Source organism: Corylus avellana, chromosome ca4, assembly GCF_901000735.1.
Source record: "Corylus avellana chromosome ca4, CavTom2PMs-1.0".
Taxonomy (NCBI): Eukaryota; Viridiplantae; Streptophyta; class Magnoliopsida; order Fagales; family Betulaceae; genus Corylus; species Corylus avellana.
Genome location: NC_081544.1, coordinates 343,066 through 366,665, shown reverse-complemented (window position 1 = coordinate 366,665; position 23,600 = coordinate 343,066). Strand labels below are relative to the sequence as shown.

Sequence of the window (23,600 nt, the reverse complement as noted above, 5' to 3'; positions counted from 1 at the left end):
AACGGTTATGTTCGGGTTTCTTTTTTAACGTGTTTATACAAGGAAAGGGGGAGGGGAGATTCGAATTAGTGACCTCCACTTCATGAAGTATAGTTCACAACCGATTGAACTACTCTTTAGGAACTTATGTTCGAATTTTTGAAAATAGAGTTTATGACATAAAATTTACTATCGATAAAATAAACTTTGGATACACGATAGTTAACGCATAAGATAAGTTAATGATTAATTTATGTTGCAATACCTAATGAAGCTAAAGGCTCTGTTTTGCAAACTGATTGGCAAATGGATACAACAACAGAAAATTGGGAAGAAAAAAAAATTGTGAATTCAGATAAAATGATATATTAGATCAAAATGAACAAATGCTCCCACAAAGAAACTCTTAAAACAAAATAAAGAAAACAAGTATTCTTGTATAATTAAGTGTATGCTAGCTTAGAAATTCCAAGAATGAAAGTACAAGACAATTTTACTTTATGGGAATCGTAAAGAACTCACCTCCAAGAGATTTGAACTTGTCGCATCATCAACCAACCCCGATCTCATGCCAATGCAGTAGCGTTAGAGTCAAGTTAGTGAACTCGGCGAAAATGGGAGAATCAAACCAATTGAAAAGAAGCTAAACACTTGGCATACTCGTACAAATTTTTTTTTTTTTTTTTTTTTTTAAATGCAATTCAACTTGTTTAACATTCAACAAAATATAATTAATTCAGCAAGATTTCACATTGACCCTATCCCATTTAGCAAAATTGGCTATAGTAAATCACCCACTTGAAAATAGTAGTTAGGTACCAGAAGAAGTGCAACTTATAACAGACAATAACAGGCCAACACAATGAAATTTATGGTTTCACATGACATGAAACAAATAGTGATTTGGGAGGCAGAGACATTGCCCACTTATTTGATGGTACTCCCATTAAGATTTACCATAAACAACCATTAAATTCAGTTTTACTGTAATATATTTTTTGCCATGAGGTAGAGAGCATGGGTTCAAGGGGGTTTCCTATTTCCTTTTCCTATTTTGTTGTGTCAAGTAGTTAAATGAAAACAACGATGTCCTTTATGCTGACTAAGCTTGAGTGGGAAGAACAACATAGTTCAAACAGTAGTAGCCGACCAGAAAATGAAAGCATATATAGTAACAAAATTGTGATCGAGATGACCTCCAATTGCAACAACATGAAACGATAACATTGGCATCACATTACCATCATCATTATTAAGATGCCCTTTACTATATATGTAGCATTACACAATCAAACTTCCCAGTATTGGTGACACTGGTTACAAACTTAGACTCGTACATCATTACTTGGTGGGAATCATTCTATTATTTAGTAAAACAATCAATGTGATAACACCTAAAGCCAATGGTGCGCCTCCTCGATTGCAGGGTATTAGTTTGAAGAAGCTTGCCATGGTACTCGTTGAAGCAAATTTCGAAGCCTCTCTCAGGCACATTCACTTTCCATTCTTCAAACGCCTCCAAGACCTTTAGAATTGTCGCCCCATTATCACTTACTACCATTGTAGACCATTTGGTCAACACAGCCCACCTACTCTCATTCTTGAAGGAAAGTAATAAATTTTGAATTTCATGGTTCCGAGAGTTGGATTCAGTCTTCTGAGTCCTGGTGTGTTTCCAAAAACGTTGTTGTTTGTAGCCATTTCCAACGCAAGACAATTCTATGGAAATATATGCTTCCTTTATGATTGGATCCTCAGCTACAACATTTACCTTCTTGGAAATTTGTTCAACCCATCTGTTGTCCTTTCCTCCACAGTGAAAAGTATACTTTTCGATCTGATTACACAATATATATATATAACCTCAAATTTTATTTGAAGGCACATTATGAATTTTGTGTAAAATTGCGTGCATTAATGTGTATATATATGTATGTGCAAAAAATATGTATGTATATTCATTTAGAGATGTGAAAAGGACTTTACTGTGTAAGGTCCAGGTGGTCTCATGACAACCGCACATGGCCTTGTGTGGCCCCATTGAGTATTGAAAGGGAAGGCTTGCATCCCTTCTTGCCTAATCAAGTCAAATGCATTTTCATTTTCCACATCCCCTTCTGGGTTCATTACGACGAGAATAGGCTCATTGTTGAAGTGCCACTCTTCCTTAATGAACTTGATGCCTGCTACTAGTGAAAAGTACTGCACTATGTACCATGGCATCTTAGACCGCAACATCTCAAACTTCTTTTGCATGTCATTGGTCCACTGCTCCACAATTGGGATCCATACAATTTTGTATTGGTATTCATCCTCCTTTATTCGGTCATAAATTGGCATCAAAATAGAGATATCATCCTTAGAGATGTCCAAGCTTGAAATGAACAATAGAACATTCTTCTTTTTCAGCATGTCAATGCTAACCTGTTTGTGCAAGACGATTGTGAAAAATCAAATCAATGGTTTGTTCATTAATCTTAATGTGCCTATTGCACATAATTCAGGTACATTCATGATGAAGGAAACATTACATGCAGACAAACTTGAAAAGGAAAAGTATTATTAGGGAGGCCCAATAATGATATATTTTTTTTTTACAGTTTATTTTAATATTATTTATTTGCATATATAATTCTTGAAAGATTGTCTTTACTCAACCAAAAATTCTGCAATTTTATGTGGTGCAAAAGTGAAAACAGTTGTAAATAAAGTTTGTATGTTTTCGTTTTCAAAGCTAACCATTTTGTTGGTGGAACCGTCAATAAGAGATTGCATATCATCTCTGGCGAAAATCAGCCCCTTGAAAACCTCCATGATTTCGTCAGGTGTTCGTAAAAGTTGTTTTAGTTTTCTTCTTGCCTTCATTTCCTCTGCAGTGAACAAGGATATTTGGTTAGTGTTGCCCGTTTTTGAGCCACTATATTGCATCTGCAATAGATTCAATGTAGCATGCTTCCTTATGATTGAAATCTGCCTTGGGGCTAACCTGTTTCATATGGGCACATTTCTATCGATATCCCTACTAAGGAGATTTTTTGGGCCAAGGGCAATAGATCCTGTGTCTTAACCCTGAAATCAGGCAACCAAGGTCATTTGCAATAGATTAAAAGGACAACATTATCTATCAAATGGAAACCCCAAGTGGACATCTATGAATTGCCCAATTAGCAGATCCCTTGTAATTACAAGTCTTATAATTGAGATATGTCAGTGAGGATTTGAGCATATATATATATAGTACATGTTAAGGACAACAACTTACTCATCGCTAGTGAGACAACGCATCTGAGTTGTGCACGCTACAACAGTAATGATAATCCAATAGACACCCACCATGGTATAAGTAGGTAGCTTCTTCGACTCAATTAAGATGAAGTCCATGATGTCCAATGTGTCATTGATAATCTTGTTAAGTTCCCCAATCGTTTTTTCGTATTTTTGGAGGTCTAGGTTCTTTAAGGTGACATGCTTTGTGATCTCTACTGATTCGACGAGTTGGTATGACGAGTGAAGCTGGACAAGAGCTGAGAAATTCTCGTAATCCAAAGCAAAAGCCGCAAGTGTAAGTACTGCTTTAGCATTCCATGAGTAGCTTGAGAGTTTGTCAAATATTGACATCGTTGTTTTGTGTGCAATTTCCACACCTGGAGCCTTGGATGCCATCTGACATTACACATTTGATATTATGAAACAAAATTGCTAATTTGGTATTTATACAGTAAAAACGATCACATTCATCTCAATCCGAATTCATGGCACAAACATTGGGAGAAAAAAAAAACAATAATAACAGAAAAATATGAGCTATTGTAAAAGATTTTCGTGGAGGTGAAAAATTGCTATTCTTTGTAATTACCTCAAAGGAAAGTTGTTTGAGTATGCATAATAGTGGATCGAAACTGGCTCTGGACGCCTTTTCCTCCGGGTTCTCCAGGTGTTCCTGGCCCTATATATAGTAAGTCATAAGTAATCATTAGTGAAAGCAAACTCTAAAGACTACCTTGATCTCATTAATAATTAAAAGAGAAAAGTAAACATACTCTCCTTAAACTCTCGTCCCATTGTCAATATCACCCTCAAAGTATCAATTGTGTCAATAAAACCCTAAACTACCAAAACACTGTCAATGTGTTCGATCTTTTCCCTAACTTAAAATAACAATATATATCCCATTTATTTGTTCTCTCCTAGAATAAAAACGTGTTAAATTTTAGGGATAAATGTAAAATTGGTCCATGTAATTGACCTAAGTTATAAATTACTCCATGTGGTATAACAAATAATTTATAGGTCCCTATAGTTGGTGTAAATTATAAATCACTCCCAGTAATATAAAAAATAATGTATAGGTCCTTATGGTATACTAAAATAACAGTTTATTTCATAAAATTTATTTATGTTAAGTAACTTAACATAATTCGTTACTTTATCATGTCATACTGCTATAGTAAATTAACCTAATCTTTTTTATTCCCAAAATTTTACTTCGTGCATAAGCCTCCCTCATTTTCATCTTTCTCGCTGTGATTTGGGAGCATTTTGCGAGAATTTGACGGTCGCATTTTGTGAAGTGGCTAGCAAAGATAAAGACGATGGAGGGTTACGGACATGGTAAATTTTTTTTGATATAAGAGATTGGGTTAATTTACTGTGGCCATATGACTGGAGTGAGGACTGATGTGTAATCTTAGCTAATGTTGTAAAATGATATGAAAAATCTTAATTGTCATTTTTAAAAGTAAAATTAATAATAACATGTGTCACATTTTTATTGGGTATGACGTGGTAAAGTGACAGATTTTGTTATGTTATTTAATGAAAATTGATTTTAGGAAATAAACTGTTATTTTGGCATACCTTGAGGACCTATAAATTATTTTTTATATCACAATGAATGATTTGTAATTTAGGCCAACTACATCTATAAATTATTTTTTATACTTTATTGAGTGATTTATAATTTAGGCCAACCACAAAGATCAATTTTGCATTTATTCCTAAATTTTAATGCTAGACTATTATATCCCACCTTCGGGCAAGAAGATAAAAGTGAAAAAAAAAAAAAAAAAAAAAAATGTTATGCAGAATATGATAGTATAAGGCTATATGCGTACCAGCAAGGCGTTGTCAACAATACGGATTGCGCGCTTAAGAATGTTGTTGACGACAACGAAAACAGAGTGGGCATCAAAATTATGGTCAGCAGGAACATGGCCATGAGTTGCAGTTATTAGATTCAAGATCTGCTTGCCGGACATGTTTAACACGTTCAGCTCACCCTCAATGGGTTGCTGTCCGATAACTTGCACCATCATATTGCCTTGGCCCTTGTCTATTGCAAAGCGAAAGAGGTTTGGGGAAGAACAGAGAAGGTGGGTTGGGGTTTAGTTTTGGGAGATCGAGACAAGTTGGCGATTTTTCGGTGCGGGAAGTGTCAACTTGTATTAAAATTTCGGTTTAGATTAAAAAATGGGTTTAGAGTGATTAACCGCTCAAGTCAAATCAGATGGCTCATAATTTGGTATTACTCAAACCTTTACCTCTCATTCTGCTACCATGCCCACACTAGATACTGGGATAAAGAATTATATATATATATATATATTCGTTATTATAATATCTCTAAAGTGATTGTTCAAATCCCCATCTTCGAGAAATTCAATTTGTTCACTCAGCAATGGATGATGACACCTCCCCTCGAAGCACTCGTATGGATTATCATGTTGACCTTTGGCTCTTTGGTTGGTTATTGGATTTTGTTATATCAAGCTTTACTCTTAATACACGAAACACAAAATAAAGCAAGTGTTTTTCTAATCAAGTCTTTGAATAATCTGCAAAATAATGGCTTTTATATTTATCATTATTTCTTCTTCAATCTGCTGCGTTTATTGTTGATCCAACTTATGGTGAGATATCTGAAATGGATGGATGGAGATGGTGGGGTGCATAGAATAGAATAAAACCTCATGATCTCTAGTGTCACGGGGCAAATTTTTTGCATCAAACAAGCCACATGATGGCCCTTAGCAAAGCACCAAGCAGTGCCAAGGCAGCCAACACACCAACAGAGGTTAGGGAAGGGTAATCACAACACAATAGAATTTTACAGGAGCAACACCTCCCAACTTTTACACTCAACCAAACCGAATGTACAAAGACACTGACCAGGGCCCTTACAACACAATGGAACCCTTAGCCACAATATAAACTCAGCCACCAAGGCTTACAACAGGAAACCAGAATACAAATCACATGCATTCAGTGTTTTCCTCACAGCAGCTCCCTCACAAGACTCACTCACAATGCAGCTTCCAGCAGCTTTGAATGAGAGCCCCAGCAGCCCTCTTATAGCCATCAGGAGGAAGAGCTTTACTGCAGTGGGCTGCCACCTAGCTGCAGCCCACAACATGGTGCAACATGGTCACTTCCAGCAACCAACCTGCCACCTGGACCATGCTCCATGGTTCCTTTGAATTAGCCCAATACCCTTACATAGCTTGCTGCCCCATGGCAGCCCTTGCAGGCACTCTTGCAAGCATGGTAGAACATCATACTGCCCACTGTAGCAGGCAATCTTCAGGCAAAGGGCTTGGCCAGCACCCCACACAAGCCCACTGCCACACTCAAGGTTGTTCTAGCATCCGCGCTCCACTGCAAGGCAATCATTGAACCCTGACATAGTAGGTTCTCTCCAGCAAGGCAAGGCAGGGGCGCCATGTGGCTGGTGTAGCAAGCCACATCATACCCAGTCAAACAGCACCATAACTTGGACAGGGCAATGCCACCACGTGGCCACTGCCTGCAGGCACTTCTCCAGCATTTCTCAAGGGCATCTTGGGCGCCATGTGGCCCCTCTTAGCAGCATACAGCACCATGGTCAGACAGACAAGCATACAAAGGGCCTAGGCCATGCCCAGCCCACTCACACAAGCCATCCCAGCACCCATGCGCCCCACAGCAGCTCTTGGGTCAACAGTAGCATGCCCAAGCACCTTGACAATGCATGGGCCATCGCCCAACCAAACAAACCAGAGAGGTTGGAACAAACTCAGCCTTCATCTTAGCCCAAAGCATGCCTCCCTCATGCCAGGGCATGGTGGACAACAGAGATGTCTGGCAAACCCATGCAGCCACCATGACAGCCATGTCACGGCTGTGACATCTAGACTCTAGGTAGGTAGATAGATTGTTCAACCTCAAATACCAAATCTCCTCCACCCCCTCAACTTGTATGACTTTATTTATTTTTTATTTTTTAATAGATAACTTGTATGACTTTAGAATACTGGTTACAATTCTCCCCACCCTCTGTCCCATAAAAGATAATGATAAAAATAATTATACCTTCTAATCCTCGTGTATCCCACAATTACTGTCTGATCAAAACTTGAAAGAAAAAAAAAAAAAAAAAAACGGGCGAAACAAGAGTAAACAATTTAACATCCACTGTCCCTTTTTCCTTTATTGATCACATAGTATCAGGATGGAGCTAAGAAAATGCAGAACCCAACCACATATAACCTTTACATATCATGTTTCCTTCTCGCTCACACCCTTGAAGAATGGCTCAACTGTAGAACTAAATACAGAAAAATATGTTGTGAAAACCAACAGTATATCAGAAAATCCAAATTATGAATTCTCTCTCTCATTTAACTTCTAGATCTGCTCTCTGTTTTCTTTGGCCTAGTGCAATCACCAAACAATGAAAACCGTCCACCTTTGCGTGTTCGAGCTGTAGTCCCTTTAACCTGCTTACAAACAAAGTACCAACAAGTTTCTTTCAGGTTAAACAAGTTTCCCTACAGAAATAAGAAAATAAATAAATAAAGCAACAACCTACCCTTTCCCTATTATGAGGTTTGGTGTTATTCCAACAGAAAAGTCCACTACAACCTCCAGTTCCTGACCCTGATTCATATCCCCTAAAGAAACAGCAGGAATAAGTGAATGTTATACAACAGATAAATGTTGATACATGGCCACTCAGCACACACACACATACACAGTCATCTAATAAGCTCTATCCATTCAGAATTAACTTCAAGAAGCAGATACTAGAATCAGCTTGAGTCTTAGAATCATAAAGCCAAGAAGCCCAACCTTTAAATCTTCTTAGAATCTTAATGGATCAACACTTCATATGAAAACCACCTAATAATTAGATGCGTGAAAATGAAAGCTTGGACAACTTTCGAAAATAGAGTGTACGAGTTCCTGATTGATATTTTATATATCAAAATCAAAATGCATCTTATAAGGGCACAAGCTGGCGTTTCAATTTCAACATGTAATCTACAATTTTAATGCTTTCAGTCAAGAGTGAGGGAAAGAAAGTTAAGAAAGATTAATGGAAAAGATCATGCAACAAGTTGAGGAATCAAAGAAAGACTCACCGGTTATCTTTATTGGGATTTCCCACTAAACTTTTATCATGCAAAAAACTTGGGGACATGGGAAGACGATCAAGCCTTCGACCATTTTGGTCCTTCTGGAGGACACTTCCATTGTTAATCTTCAAAACTTTGAGTTCATGATTTAATTCGTCTTCCCAATGCTGAGAGGAGTACACCGTTGTGTTCATGGATTCTATCTGATCTTGACAATATATGCCATCTTGAGGCAGGACTTGATTCTTCTCCGGTTTCAAACGACTCAATGATCCAGGTGTGCCTTTTTCCGCAGTCTGCAACCAGGCAGTTTCTAGCCTTTGCTCACGAATAATGGACTCTATTCTCTGCATCGGAATCTCCTGTCTTCTCCCTCTCATTCCACTGGTTTGAACATTGCCATCAGCCATCAAGTCCGATGAACAAGAGGTAGATCGATAGGTTTCATCAAGCAATGGAGAACAATTAGAAAAACCATTTATTGTGTTTTTGTGAACTGCCTGCTTTTCCCTATCAATTGCTATAGCTGTTTCCGCCTTCTTCAGACCTTCTGGTAACTCAACCAGCTTCACACCATTTATAGAAGCCTCACTATCTGGTAAAAGGATAGTTCTAACCTCTACACTACATCTCAGAACCATTTCCATTGCATTTGTGATACTGCTCAAAAACCTTTCGGCTCTAGATTTAATTTCTGCATCTCCAAATGCAATAAAAGCAACAAGAAAACCTGCACGTAAAACCATATAAGAAAGGACAAAAGGGGGGACAGTCTCCCATCATAAAGGCTATTTAGCACTTCAACTATTAAAGCAAATTGATTCAACTAAATGCTTCCACTTGTTGAGAAACCAACCCAAATCATAGTCCTGAAATTACTCGGATCAGTTGAAAACTAACCAGTGTGTGTGTGTGTGTGTGTATCAAAGGCCACTTATCAAAAAATATATATCAAAGGCCAGATAATTTTGAAAGGAAAAAAAAAAGGGAGGGATCTTGGGGTTTGGGGTAAAGTGTACATCAATGATTGAGCAGTATAGCCACTATAAGCTAAACAGTAGCAAATAGAACTTTATCCCAGGAGGTAAGAAGACTTGCATGAGTTAAATCCAATGGGAAGGATCTTTCTAATCAATTTGACTAAAATGAAAATAGAAATTGAAACAAACTCATAAGATGATACTGAGTCATTTCCTTCAAATCATCATCGTTTCTGGCTTCACAATTTCATACAATGAATGCAGCATATAAAGGTTGAAAGTTTGTTTCCATTTCCATAATGAATGATACAACATAATTGTCACAGCAAAACTATTGATTAATTTACATCAGTGTCCAAATCCGCTATAACAAATTACACTCACCACAACTGCAAGATCCCATATTCATTCATAGCAAACTTCAGAAGACAAATCATTCAGTAGCTATATGAAACTTTCTCTGGCAGGTAAGAAAAGAGTAACACAATTCACACCTAATTCGGAATGAGAATCCACCATTACATCATCCAGAATTGAAAAAATATATATCAGTTGTAAATTATTATTATTTTTGTAAGTTCAGTTGTAAATTATTAGTTATTCAATAATACATTGACACCATAGCTGAAATTTTTACTATTACATCCCCAATTCTCATCAAGACCACCAGCACATTGCTTGCAATTATGATAAAGTTGAGCATATTTTTAAATCATTTTTTACTACAATTTTACAAACAAAAGATAAATGAATGTAAAAAGCTATGAGTTTACCTTCAACTTCAGAGATAGACACAAGCTTTCCATGAGCATCCAGCAGCTGCCTCAGTGTCATTGAATGGCACCTCTCAATACAATGTGCCCACACATCGTCCAACTTTTCTGAGTTTATGCATTTAAACATCATATTTCCAACCATAACATCATCACATGAGGCTGCCAAGGCACCACCATCAACTGACTGGCTTTGTGAGTGCTTGGAATTGGAACTGAAAACATCAACCCGTGACAGTAGTTCCCCTAAATGGTTGGGATTGGCACTTATTGCTTTGCGCAAGGAAGCAGGAGAAGTTGGTTTTCGAGGCATATATTGAGCATCTGGCTTCTGCCTGCAAGCAGCAACTTCTCTTGAAGCACAAGATGGGTCGTCCTCAGTCGTCTTACAGCTCTGCCTCCGGCTGCTGCCAGATTGAGTAAAGTCTGGAGAAGGCATTGAACCTAGCTGTAATAGAGTCGCTGTGAACCATGTTGAGCGTTCACTTGAAACCCTTAGCTGTTTCTCAGCCTCTGAAAGAAGCCTCAAAGCATGCTTTAATCTCTCCAATTCTGCTTCAGTCACTGAAGCGTGAAACCCAGCCCAAATATTAAAATCATAATATTTTCAATTTCTTAAAAAGATAATTTTATAGTGACAGACACAAGAGGCAGCAACATATGAAGCACCAATTTTTTATTTAGGGTGAATTTCAGTAGATACATTTTATCACCAATTTTTTTTTTAGGGGGGGGTGGGAGGTGATCAGTAGATATCATTTTATCACCATCTCTTGGGTAACTCATAATGGTAAACATTCGTCCAGGTATTCCACAACAGGCCAACGGCATATAGGGATGTGTATCTTGATGATAACGGTGAATTTCAAGCTAGAAGATATCGGTGCAAGATAATTACTAAAATAAATTGATAATTAGCTAACATAACCAAAAAAAATAAATAAATTATCAAGAAAATAAGAAAAGAAATTAGATGGCATAGGTTGTCTGTAAAAAAATCAAAGAGTATGACTAAAAATAGTCAGAACGTATCAAGAACAATCAAAATATAAACTTTAACAAGTGAATTTCAAGCTGCCAAGCAATTACATAAGAAACTAGGAAATTATGGGCTCAATTGCATAAACTATCTGATGTAAACTGGCTAGGTTGATAATCCGCTTAAATAATAGCCCAAGTTCTAATGGTTTAGGTAGCCAGTTGAAACAGTGGAGAATAAAACCAGCCATGACCTACCACAGGATCTGGGCAGCCTATGATAATCTAACAGGTCAACAGATAAGATGCATTGATTTCCACCACATCGATGAAAGTGTCTAGGAGCAAGGTACTTTCCAACTATATCAAGTTCTTTTTAAGTTTTATACAGGGTGCAAGCAAACACCTAAATGAAAAAAAAGAAATAATGTCTGGAGAACCAAAGCCCTCTTAGATTTTTCAGATACTAAAGAACAGAACATATGAGCCAAAAGGAATAAAACACGTGTTGGTCACTAGAACCACCGAAGTGTGTATTCATCAAAAAAGAACCAATGAAGTGTGTTGCTTTAGGGTCCTATCAAGTCAGTAAAAGGCCAAAAGGCAAGCAGATCACATGTTTTATAGAACAGCCCCTATCCATTAGGCACAGAGCCACTTGATTATAAGACTTCAACACACCAAAACACATAATTTGAGTTAATAATATGTATACTATGTTTATAACTTGTTGCCTGCTTCACTTGTGCAACAGCCTTCTTGGCACCTGAAGCCTTGGATGACACAAGGACCTATTGCTTTGAGGTTGTCTCTTGGCTTTGACACCCGGGGAGGGGATCAAATTTTTTTTTACTCATTCCATATTTTTCTCTAGAATGTGATCAAGTTAAGGTCTGGCCACATGATGCAATGATTGAAACAACAACCAAATGGCCCAGCCCCTTGAATTGTATGGATTCTTTTGACCTGAAAGGTGTTGATGATGATAAAGATTTTTACCGTGAATAGACATATTAACTTATGACTAGGTATAGAAAGATGGCTAAGGGCAGAATAGCAGAAGAGGATTCTATGGCTAACTCCAGCAGATAAGAGGCTTTGAGAATACAGTTGAGTTTCAGCCAATAAATTTGGGACCAAGGTAATAGAACTTTGGACAATTACTTTAGAATCATTCATATAAAGTCTAACTACTGATTTTAATGTCAGAGGATCTGCTTTTTGTTTCAATAGGTTTCTACATGGTTACTGTCCTAATTATTTGAGGTAATAGGGCAGGTTAATCTACCAACAATATTTGATCTGTCAATGTTCTTTTTTCCATTGTGCTTTACAGTACGCCATTAAATTTACGTTTTCAAACATTTGCTTAAAATAAAGGCATTTTTAATCAATAACCTAAGTTTGATGGTATCCATTTGTTTAAGCTATTGTTTCCTTATCACTACCAAAACTCAAGATGAAGAATGAAATGCTGTATCAGCATCAATCGCGATGGGGAATAATACTCACAACTTCGTCCACCAAGGAAGGAATCACCACATTTGGCATCAACTATGTTGTAAGTGCCAGCAATGATATCCATAATGAGACTGGCCAGTTGAGACATCAAAACCAACGGATCAACCCCCGAGTCCATCAACTCTCTGGCTCTTTTCACCGTTTCTGCAGTGTCCGACGACATTGCTAACTCCAAAAGTTCCAGTAATTTTTCATCTGAAACAACTCCCACCTATAGAAGATACACTGAATCAATAGGTTTGAATCATTCAATTACAGAATTTTATAAAACAAAAGTACTCCCCTAACTAAAATTTGCTAACACATACTAATTTGATCCTTTCCCGATCATAAAATTGAAGTATAAAAAACCTAATTCAAGCAGACCACGTCAAGGAAGTATTGGCTAGCAAACTTACAAGTTCATTTACAAGAGATGTAGTAATTCTTTTCCCCAGTAAACTCAACTGTTCTAGCATAGTTTCTGCATCTCGAAGTGAACCATCTGCATTCAAAGCAATCAGGTCTAATGCATCCGATTCAACATCCAGGTTTTCATTAGCAGAAATATTCCGCAACCTGGCTATGATATCATTGTCTTTGATTTTGTTAAAAAGGTACTTCTGGCACCGTGATTGTATGGTACGGGGCACATTGTCAAGATCTGTTGTGACTAAGATGAACACAACTCGCTGTGGTGGTTCTTCAAGAAATTTGAGAAATGCCAGCCATGTCTTAGAGGGTAACAAATGACACTCATCAATAACAAAAACCTTGTATCGTGAGAAGGTTGAAAAGGACCCCGCCGATAGTTTCTTCAGTAGATACCTAACTCTATCGATTCCTTTCTTATTGCTTCCATCAACTTCCAATAGATCCCTACTCTTTCCAGAGACGAAATCGGTACATTCCCTGCAGTATCCACATGGCTTGGTTTCATCAGGAGCCAGACAATTCAAGGCAGAAGCAAAAATTCTGGCTGTTGATGTTTTTCCAGTCCCACGGGGACCTTGGAAAAGATAAACAGGGGCAATCCGACCCCTTATAACGGCATTTATAAGCGACTGGACCACAATATTCTGCCCAATCAATTCACCAAAGAACATTGGTTTATACTTCTGGCTAAAACTCGTGATATTGTCCGGCGTGCCTTCCTCTTCCACTTCCCCATTAAGAGCTACAATCTCTAATCCTTCTTGACTCCTACAGCTGGATGACCACCTCCTTCCATCCAATCTACTCAAAGCCTCCAAATCAAGCTCGCCAAAGTTAGTTGAGAGTTCATCATCACTCCTCCCAGTTCCTATAGATGAGCCTCCTCTACCATCGCCAAGCAATGGGAGAATGCCTTGAGCACTTCTTGAAGCAATACTCAGCTTGTTGGAACCTGCTGATGATCGGCGTTGTCGAGGATACATAGCTTGACTTCCACACAAGATAATGCTCCCTTTCCTCCTTATAGTATCCGATAGCGAAGGAGAGTAACAACCCCTACAGACACCACGATGTTTTGGTGTCCTCTTTGACCAATAACATGGAATCCCACATCCCTGGCGACCCGGCAAATCCAAATGATCATCCACCTCATCATCCCCATCATTGATTGAAGTTGTAGTGCCATCCCAAGACCCAACAGTACTTGGGTCTCGATTGCGATACATATTATAAGAACTAGTTGACAATGCAGGTGTACTATACGAATAAGAAGAATCCTCTCTTAGACTACTTTTTCTCAAAAAATTAGCCGACGAGTGAGACCAATTCTTCTTATGCTTAAGTTTCAAAAGCAATGGAGATGCCCCCGAAATTTGCCTAAACTCCTCGGAATTACTATACTCTTCAGTATCATCAGATTGCTCGACCGAGTCATCCCGGCTTAATGCCATAGAAGGATGACCCTGGAGCAACCGTTTCGAATTAACTAAGTTCCTACCAACAATAGCATGTTTATGCTGATATTTTGATAAAACATCCAAATGGGCATTAGATTTCTTACTCTTCTTCTTCTTCTTCTTCTTCTTCTTCTTAATATTGGCCGATGACACAGGATTTGCATCCCTACATCTGAATATGGAAGAACGGCTATCGCTCTTTGAATCCCCACCATTACGCGCATCGCTCAGGCTATCATCAACACTCCCCCCGAGAACTGAAGAAGAAGAAGATCCATCATCACCATCATCATCATCATCCTCATTCTTGGCCTTTGCTGCGCTCTTCTCGCTTGAGGATTTTTGGCTCTTCCAATTGTACAGGAACACCCTCTTCTCCTTCTCCTTCCCATTGTTATTTTGGAACTGATCAGACTGTAACAAGTTCTTCCAAGTTGAAGCAGCAGCAGCAGCAGCTGGTGCTACAGATCTTGAGGAATTGAGAGGAGATTTCCAAGAGGAGCTTGTACCTGGATCGCGTAAAACCCGCGCCGCTTTTCGGATTTGAGTGAGCTCCTTCTTCAAGTGGAGCTTGCTTGGATCACCACCCCTCGTTTCTGACATTTCTATTCAGAAAACACTACTGGGGTCGGGTTTTGGTGCTAATCAAAGTACAAGCCTTAAAAATATCTCCTTTTTCAGAACCAAAACCTCAGAAACCGCAAAACCCAGAAAGTATGAGCCCCATTTTATTCCAACCTCCCTTTTCTTCTTCACAAAAACCCAAAAGGTTTTGTTTTGGGACTGGTTTTGGAGTGTAACGAAGTTGAAGCAAATAAAAATACCATCTTTCAGATGCAAAACCCCACAAACCACAAAACCCTGAAAGAATGAGACCCCATTTTACACCAATACTTCATTTTTCTTCCACTTTTGATTGATCAAACATGCACATTGATATAAATACACATATATACAGACTAAACATGTATAATAGGAAGAAATAGTCTTGAGGGAATGGGCAGATCTGATCCGAGTGACAGATTATTATTATTATTATTAGTATAATAATAAGAGTGGAAGAAGAGAGGACGACTCTATGAAATGAAATGGCAGTGCTTCTCCTTTGACTCTTTCTTTTTTTTCTTTTTTCTTTTTTTTTTTTTTTTTTTCTTTTTTTGTGTGTATAGTAGGGTTTTCTTTCTCTTTTAGTTGGCGCCCGCGCCCCTGATGAAATCTTGAATCAGTGACTGTGTGTGTTGTATAAAAAATAAATTTTGAATGATCATCGAGAAAGATGAAAAAAGGAAAACTCTGTCCAAACGCGGTGACTCCGGGATTCTGCTTCTATCATGTCCTTTGTTTTTGCTTTTTCCCTTTTTATTGCTCATTCATTCGTTTACATTCTTTCTATTGTCTCTTCTCATCTTGTCTTCCTTTTACATTCTAATCCCCATTTGACCTATTACTTACCTTTTTATTCTTTTTAAAAAATTGGCTCCCTTTGTTATAATTTTTCTTCTCTTTTATATCACATCGGAATTTTTTTTTAAAAAAAAAACCAAACCCAAAAAATACAATTAAATACATTAACAAATAGAGCTATTATTGTCCCAAGAGATAGTTCAATCGATTGCAAATGACGTCTCATAAAGCGAATGTCAGTAGTTCGAATCCATTCTCCCCCTTCCCCATTCTGTGGACATCTCAAAAGAAAAAAAAAAAAAAAATAGAGCCATTATTTTTCAATGTTTAGTACAAACAAAAAAATATTGTTAGCAAAAACTGATCTCCAATTCAATAACAAATTTGCCAGTGGAAAATGATTTAAATCTCTCTAAAGAATGGAATGAACATCACCTAACAAATAACAAATAGAGCCATTATTTTTATTTAATTTTCCTTGTGAAACTTAATGAGTGTATATATATATATTTATTTATATAGGCAAAAAAAAGACATTGGGGGCCAAGTGGGCAACCAAATGTCAAATGTGGCACCCATATTTGGGCATGTCCAAAGCCTCTCCCGGTTGGAAAATTAATTAAGAGGGCCTAACCGTACCTCATCCTACCAAACTTATCTTCTTCTTTTTTCTTTCTATGAATCCTACTGAGCCTTTAATATCTCAGAATCTCAGATGCTGTGTGTATGTGCAATTACTCGTTTTTATATATGTAGTATATAAATTATGTTTCTTAAGCAAGTAATCTGTAATTTAGCATTTCTTTTAATATATGATGCTAATGTGTGTGGCAATCCATTAAAAATTAGTTTTTTTTTTTTTTTTTTAATAAAATGGAAATAAAAGAAACAGGTTTACCCATGTTTGGAATAAAATACATACAAGTATGGTAAAACGATGTGGCATTTGTTGTCCATTTGCAAATTCAAGTCTTAAATATCATTGCAGCGGCTCTCCTGGCTCCCATTAAAAGCTCTCTCACATTTTCTCCCATTTTAATTCAGATACGCAGGAACAGGACATATATCATTCTATCTAAACTCAATCTAATGTTTAATTATTTGCCACATCACTACTCTTGAAAATCTATTCAAACTAAACAAAAACTACTACAATGCCCACCAAGATTGGCCTTCCCTTATATATATTCTTCACATTGTATCTCATGAACGTTGTGTTCAAGCTCTTATATATATTAATCAATGAAAATATTACTAGACTATTTTTTTATTATTATTTTTTTTTTTATTTTTTTTGAAAAAAAAAAAAAGGGGGTGTTGTAGGATAACTTTGCAAAAGAGAGGGAAAAAAAAAAAAACGAACACATTTTAAAGAAAAATCACGATGCCATGTGCTGTGGAATATTTGGTTGTTTAACTTGTTTCATAATAATTAATTAAGGTTTAGTTGTTTAAACAGACACAAACGAAGTTCACAACAGAGGCCTTTGGTCGAGGAGCTCAACGCTCTTATCTTCTGCCTACATAAATTTATGGAAATTAAAGCATGTGATTGGCCATCTTTCCTCCATTACAATCCAGAAGATTACCACCTCTAATACCCTCTCTTTCAATTGTTCTTCTTTATTTATTTATTTCCAATTAAGTTCCCAATCATATTATATATATATAAGAAAAATATTAAAAGGACTCTCTCTCTCTCTCTCTCTCACATCCTGATGGAATCAAAACACGTGATTCAATGTTCAAAGATGATTATTCTTTAAATGTATATATACTAGATTGGGATAGGACTAGGCTGACTACGGTCATCACCCCCCAATTTTTTTTTTTTTTTTTTTTTTTCTCCTCTCTCCCAAAATTCTATTAATAAGATAGTATGTCTTTGATTTTTTTTTGCTCGTTCGGTAGTTGCTTGAGAATATTGTCTCTTCCTCCAAAAAATATGAAATTGACATTTCAAATTTGAGTGTTCGTTATATTGAAGGTTAAGGTCGTAATCAAAAGAATCACATTACAGTAGAGCATCATTATCATTTTTACATATTCAATACTATTATCGACTTTCAAATGCAAAGGCTTGATAGTAAGTTTGGTGAACAGGCGATAAAACTTTTGATACTTAGCTCTATTTTGGATTCAAAATATGCTTATAAATCATTTAAAATTAACAATTTATGTATTCTTGCGGAGAAGTATTATCCTCTTGATTTTCTGAGCATGACAAAATTAATTTGAGATATCAATTGAGGTGTTTTGAAGTTAATGTGCTTACCGATCCAACATTATAAAATTTGTCTTCTATTGCAGAATTATGATAAGGCAAGCAAAGACAAAAAAATCAAAGACATATTATCTTATTAATAGACTGATTTGTCTTGTTTTTGTTTTGACCCTTCTAGTGTCTACAACAACTACCAAACGAGCATTTTCAGCAATGAAAATTGTTAAAAAACTTTGCAACAAAATAGAGGATAATTTTCTTGTAAATAGTTTAGTTCTCCATATTGAAAGGAAAATTGCTGAGAGCTTCGATTTAGATTCGATACTTAATGATTTTGTACTTTTAAGAGACCTTAAAGTGCAGTTCTAGATACTTTTTTTGTTTGTATTTCTGTCTTTTTGATATAGTGCTGACATGTTATATTTCTAATATATCAATTTGAGCACATATTTATAAACTTTTATAGATATTTTTTTGTGATCCATATATTGTTTGAATTACCAAATTTTTAGGGTATAACAAATTGTTAGGATGTCAAAAAAAATTTAGTGACACCCCTCATATAAATTGTCTGACTCTGCCACTGTGACTACCTATTTCTATGGAAACATTATGCTTTGCCGTCTACAGCAAAAACAAAGGAGTATTTGAAAGTTTTTCAAAATAAAATGTATTTATGGATGCATATATTTTATTAATTGGAAGTAATTCTTAAAACAAAAATAGTCCCCAGTCGGAAATAGTAGTCATAGCTTAAGATCAATGCATGTGAAGTGGTGGGTGTAGGGTTCTAGAAATATATATATATATATATATATATATATATATACGGTGCACATCAAATCGTGGTCGTTAAATTTTGGATTGATGTGATTATGTAATCAAGTAATTTGATCCTGATAGTATGATTATAGTTAATGAGTATGATCCAACGATTAGATTTAGTTGCCATTAGTCATTTCAATTGTGAGAGTAAATTAACTTAGTTAGTTAGTTATATAACAGTGATTATTACAATTAATAGTAAGATGTGATGATCATAATATTTTATATTTTAAATGAGTTGAGGTTTGAGTGGCAACATCAAAATGATTGATAGTAATAAGTGCGACTGAATGGTCACATCACACTCATCAGGCTCGAGGGGATGGTCCAACCCTGAAGGCAGGCTTATGGACATGCATTCTAGTTAATTATATTGCATACAGAATCAATGGTGTATTTATATTTTTGATTATTGAAGTGGTCCTTTTGTGAGTGCCTTTGTTCTTTTGTGAGTGCGTTTGTTTGTAGTTTTTCTAGTAGGAATTTTAACAGTAGTTTATTTAAAATTTAATTGTGATTTTTACTGTCACTTTTGTAGGTGATGCTAGAGTCGTGTTATTGGTCATTAAACTTGCAATTGCATAGGGCTCAACAATATCATTATAGATTGATGGTAATTCTCTTTGTCTTGGCGTGCCTTTCTCAACTTGGAGGCTCTTACTGAATTCCTTCATTTTTTAAGCCTGCCAACTTTTAGAGTCTATTACTGTTAGCTACAGCTTATTCATTTTTAAAAATTCGCTATAGTGCTAATTAATTTTCGCACAACCTTATTGCTAGATAGGCTGCCCCAACTATTAAAGTGGAAGCATTTTCATTTTTTCTTTGCCCCATTATAGTTGTGGACCATTAGTAACCTTAATCCCCCCCACCCCCCCTAGCTAGTTTTCTTTTCTTTATTGTTGTTCTGATTGTTCTTTTAGTGTTTCTTCTCTTTGTTTTATTTGACCAGAAAAAAAAGAGTTAATATATTAATTAAGAAACAGCACAGCCTTCAACTGTGGCAGTTGAAGATGATATTTTCTTGGTGGGAATCGTCCAAACAACTAGGACATTCTTGGCTCGTCTGTATCCATTTGTTAGGTACAAATCCTGAACATTGTTCCATTGTTAAACACTAAGCAGAAAGAGCTATCAATTTGACAAAAAAGGTTGTCTTAGCAATGCAAAACATAACACTAAAGAGTAGGTCCATATATATATATATATATAATACGAGTGGTAGTTGATATCCCATGCAACATCATTAATTATTTTATGATTTAATCACGATGATGACATATTTATGTCTGTGCACGAGAGAATATGGAAATTTTTGGAGTTATATTGGGAATTTGATTTAACAAAAAAAGAAATGAAAAGATGGAGTATAGATTCTTTCCCAATTAATTAGTTTCATCCTATTTGCTCCAATGCATGGTTCCAAATATGCCACGTCCATCATAATTAATCTAATCGCTCAAAAGCAAACAAGCCTACATCCTTACTGATTCCCTACCTACTTCTTTCACCTTCTATTATGTCTTCGATCTCTTTCATCTTTCACTCTCTAAAATCATTTATCTGAGAGGAAAATTGCTTAGATTCTTGTTTGAAAATAAAAAAAAAAGAAGAGTGTTTGTTTTGGAAAATATATGTTGTATAAGTATTTGCCTTGTAATTTGTTGAATATAATAGACAAATTAAGAGAGGTTTATGTTTTTTTTTTTTTTTTTTTAATAAACAATTTAAAACACAAGACATTATTTAAAACATAAAAACAATTTTCGCCTTTACGTGCCATCATAATATTTTTTTCAAACAAAAAATTAAAAAACGCCCCCCTTAAAACATATTAACAAATATATATACCCATTGATTTTAGGCAAGGAATGATAAGATAAGCCTATTGCATGTGAGGAGAGTTTTTATAACACCATTTAAAGAGGTTTTTTGGGCATGTTTGGAGCCAAAGCATGTAAATGTAAATGTAAATGTGAATGTGATGTCACATTTGGGCAACATAGTTTGCAGAATAAGGAGTCTAAAACATCTAACACAGCTCCATGCAAACCTCGTTTACAACTCCCTCCACCACCACAACTACTGGGTGGCACTACTTCTCAATCACTGCACGCGCATCGGCGCGCCTCTCACCTACGCCCGTCTCATTTTCAACTCTGTGTTGTGCCCGAATGGCCATGTCTTTACCTCCATGCTCAAATATTACGCCCATTTGGGTGCTCATGATGAAGTGGTTTCTTTGTTCAGACAAATGCAATGTCGTGGTGTAAGGCCTGGTACATTCGTTTACCCGTTATTGATTAGATTGGCTGGCAACGCCGGCATTCTGTTTCATGCCCATGTGATTAAATTGGGTCATGGTCTGGATCGTTACGTACGCAATGGAATTATGGATATGTATGCAAAATGTGGCCCAGTTGAGGTTGCCAGGGAGTTGTTTGATGAAATGCATGAAAGGACTCTTGCGGATTGGAATTCAATGATTTCTGGGTACTGGAAATGGGGTAATGAAGTTGAAGCACGTATACTATTTGATATGATGCCTGAGCGGAATGTCATTACGTGGACAGCTATGGTCACTGGGTATGCTAAGATGGGGGCCTTGAAGAGTGCAAGGAGGTATTTCAATGAGATGCCGGAGAAAAGTGTTGTCTCTTGGAATGCAATGCTATCAGGTTATGCTAAGAGTGGATTTGCAGAGGAGGCTTTAAGATTGTTTGATGACATGATGAATACCGGTGTTCAACCAAATGAAACGACGTGGGTTATTGTGATTTCATCGCTCTCGTTGCATGGTGATCCTTGCCTTGCAGACTCACTTGTCAGAAAAATCGACCAGAAGAAGATACATTTAAATTGTTTTGTCAAGACCGCGCTGGTTGATATGCATGCAAAGTGCGGGAGCCTTGAGACTGCCCGAAAGTTTTTTGATGATCTGGGTGTGTTTAGGAACTCTGTAACATGGAATGCCATGATTTCAGCATATGCAAGGGTTGGGGATTTGACTTCGGCTAGAGAGCTTTTTGATAAGATGCCCGAGAAGAATGTTGTCTCGTGGAACTCAATGATTGCAGGTTATGCTCAAAATGGGCAGTCAGCTATGGCAATTGAGCTCTTCAAAGATATGACTACTACCGAAGACTCGAAACCAGATGAGGTGACCATGGTGAGTGTTCTCTCAGCGTGTGGACATCTTGGGGCATTGAAATTGGGCAATTGGGCTGTGAACATCCTCAATGAAAACCATATCAATCTCAGCATCTCAGGATACAACTCTATGATTTTCTTGTACTCTAGATGTGGGAGCGTGGAAGATGCCAAGAGGATATTTCAAGAAATGGTAACAAGAGATGTTGTTTCCTACAACACATTGATTGCAGGGTTTGCAACTCATGGACATGGAAAGGAAGCCATTGAACTAATTTCAAAGATGAAAGAAGAAGGCATTGAACCAGACCGTGTAACCTATATTGGTGTCCTGACAGCATGCAGCCATGCGGGATTATTGGAAGAAGGTTGGAAGGTCTTCAAATCAATTAAAGTTCCTGCTGTAGATCACTATGCATGCATGGTTGATTTGCTAGGTCGACTGGGTGAACTGGAGGAAGCTAAAAAGTTAATTGAAAGCATGCCGATGAAAGCACACGCAGGAGTTTATGGGTCTCTTTTAAATGCAAGCCGGATTCACAAAAGAGTTGAACTTGGGGAGCTGGCTGCAAACAATCTCTTTGAGCTTGAACCATACAATTCGGGAAATTATATTTTGCTATCCAACATTTATGCTTCGGCAGGGAGGTGGGAAGACGTCGATAGGGTCCGGGCAACAATGAGTAGGGTGGGAGTGAAGAAGACAATTGGATGGAGTTGGGTAGAAGACAAGGGTAAAATGCACAAGTTCATAGTAGGAGATAGATCGCATGAACAATCAGAAGAGATCTATAGGATTTTGTCAGAATTGGGAAGGAAGATGAGGAGGGATGGGTATACGGCTGATAAAAGCTGTGTCCTGAGAGACGTTGAAGACGAGGAGAAAGAGGAGATGGTGGGAGCTCATAGTGAGAAATTGGCCATTTGTTTTGCTCTTCTTGTTAGTGAAGCAGGGGCAGTAATTAGGGTGGTGAAGAATTTAAGGGTATGTTGGGACTGTCATATAGCTATTAAGATGATCTCCAAGTTGGAGCAAAGGGAAATAATTGTGAGGGATAATAATCGGTTTCACCGCTTCAGTAATGGGCTATGTTCTTGCAAAGATTACTGGTAATGGGAGACAACGCATCAGACACTCAAAACCTAAGGGACCTGAGTGGGGGCATTGGTTGAGAGAATAGGCATTAAAAAGCCAAAAAAAAAAGAAAAAAAAAAAAAAGAGCGTGAGATGTGTGTTTTTTGGCCTTTTTTTTTAAAAAATTTTTTTTTTAAAAAAATTTATTATTATAATTTTTTTTGAGCATTTACAGACTCTTCACCAGAAAAGGGGAACGGTCTCATTTTGCAGTGTTATGGTGGCTGCACTGCTGACTGTTCCGCAGTTCTCGGAACTCATGGGAATGGCTCAACATTTATGCTTTTTAACATGGTTGACGCTTTCTTGCAGAGAGAGATCTCAAATAAACATAGGCTGCCAATTGCCACAAAAGCCTATTCAGGGT

At 37.0% G+C, this 23,600-nt stretch overlaps 3 protein-coding genes across 3 annotated transcripts; 1 reads left to right on the top strand and 2 right to left on the bottom strand.

Annotated features, from left to right (window-relative positions):
* Positions 1-1,195: 1,195 nt before the first annotated feature.
* LOC132179567 (protein SIEVE ELEMENT OCCLUSION B-like) lies at positions 1,196-5,464 on the bottom strand. The gene is made up of 7 exons (XM_059592308.1): positions 5,094-5,464; positions 3,836-3,925; positions 3,242-3,642; positions 2,966-3,048; positions 2,719-2,849; positions 1,966-2,403; positions 1,196-1,816 (listed from the first exon to the last, which is right to left on the bottom strand). Exons 1-7 carry the CDS (start codon positions 5,292-5,294, stop codon positions 1,343-1,345), a joined length of 1,818 nt encoding a protein of 605 aa, XP_059448291.1. The 5' UTR covers positions 5,295-5,464; the 3' UTR covers positions 1,196-1,342.
* A 1,946-nt stretch (positions 5,465-7,410) lies between these two features.
* On the bottom strand, positions 7,411-15,865 carry LOC132177744 (protein STICHEL). Its single transcript, XM_059590186.1, has 6 exons — positions 13,023-15,865; positions 12,616-12,835; positions 10,126-10,689; positions 8,379-9,102; positions 7,826-7,907; positions 7,411-7,733 (listed from the first exon to the last, which is right to left on the bottom strand). Exons 1-6 carry the CDS (start codon positions 15,096-15,098, stop codon positions 7,635-7,637), a joined length of 3,765 nt encoding a protein of 1,254 aa, XP_059446169.1. The 5' UTR covers positions 15,099-15,865; the 3' UTR covers positions 7,411-7,634.
* Positions 15,866-20,894: 5,029 nt separating this feature from the next.
* Positions 20,895-23,284, top strand: LOC132179279 (pentatricopeptide repeat-containing protein At1g14470). The gene has a single exon (XM_059591979.1). It carries the CDS (start codon positions 20,933-20,935, stop codon positions 23,210-23,212), a length of 2,280 nt encoding a protein of 759 aa, XP_059447962.1. The 5' UTR covers positions 20,895-20,932; the 3' UTR covers positions 23,213-23,284.
* The last annotated feature ends 316 nt before the right edge of the window (positions 23,285-23,600 follow it).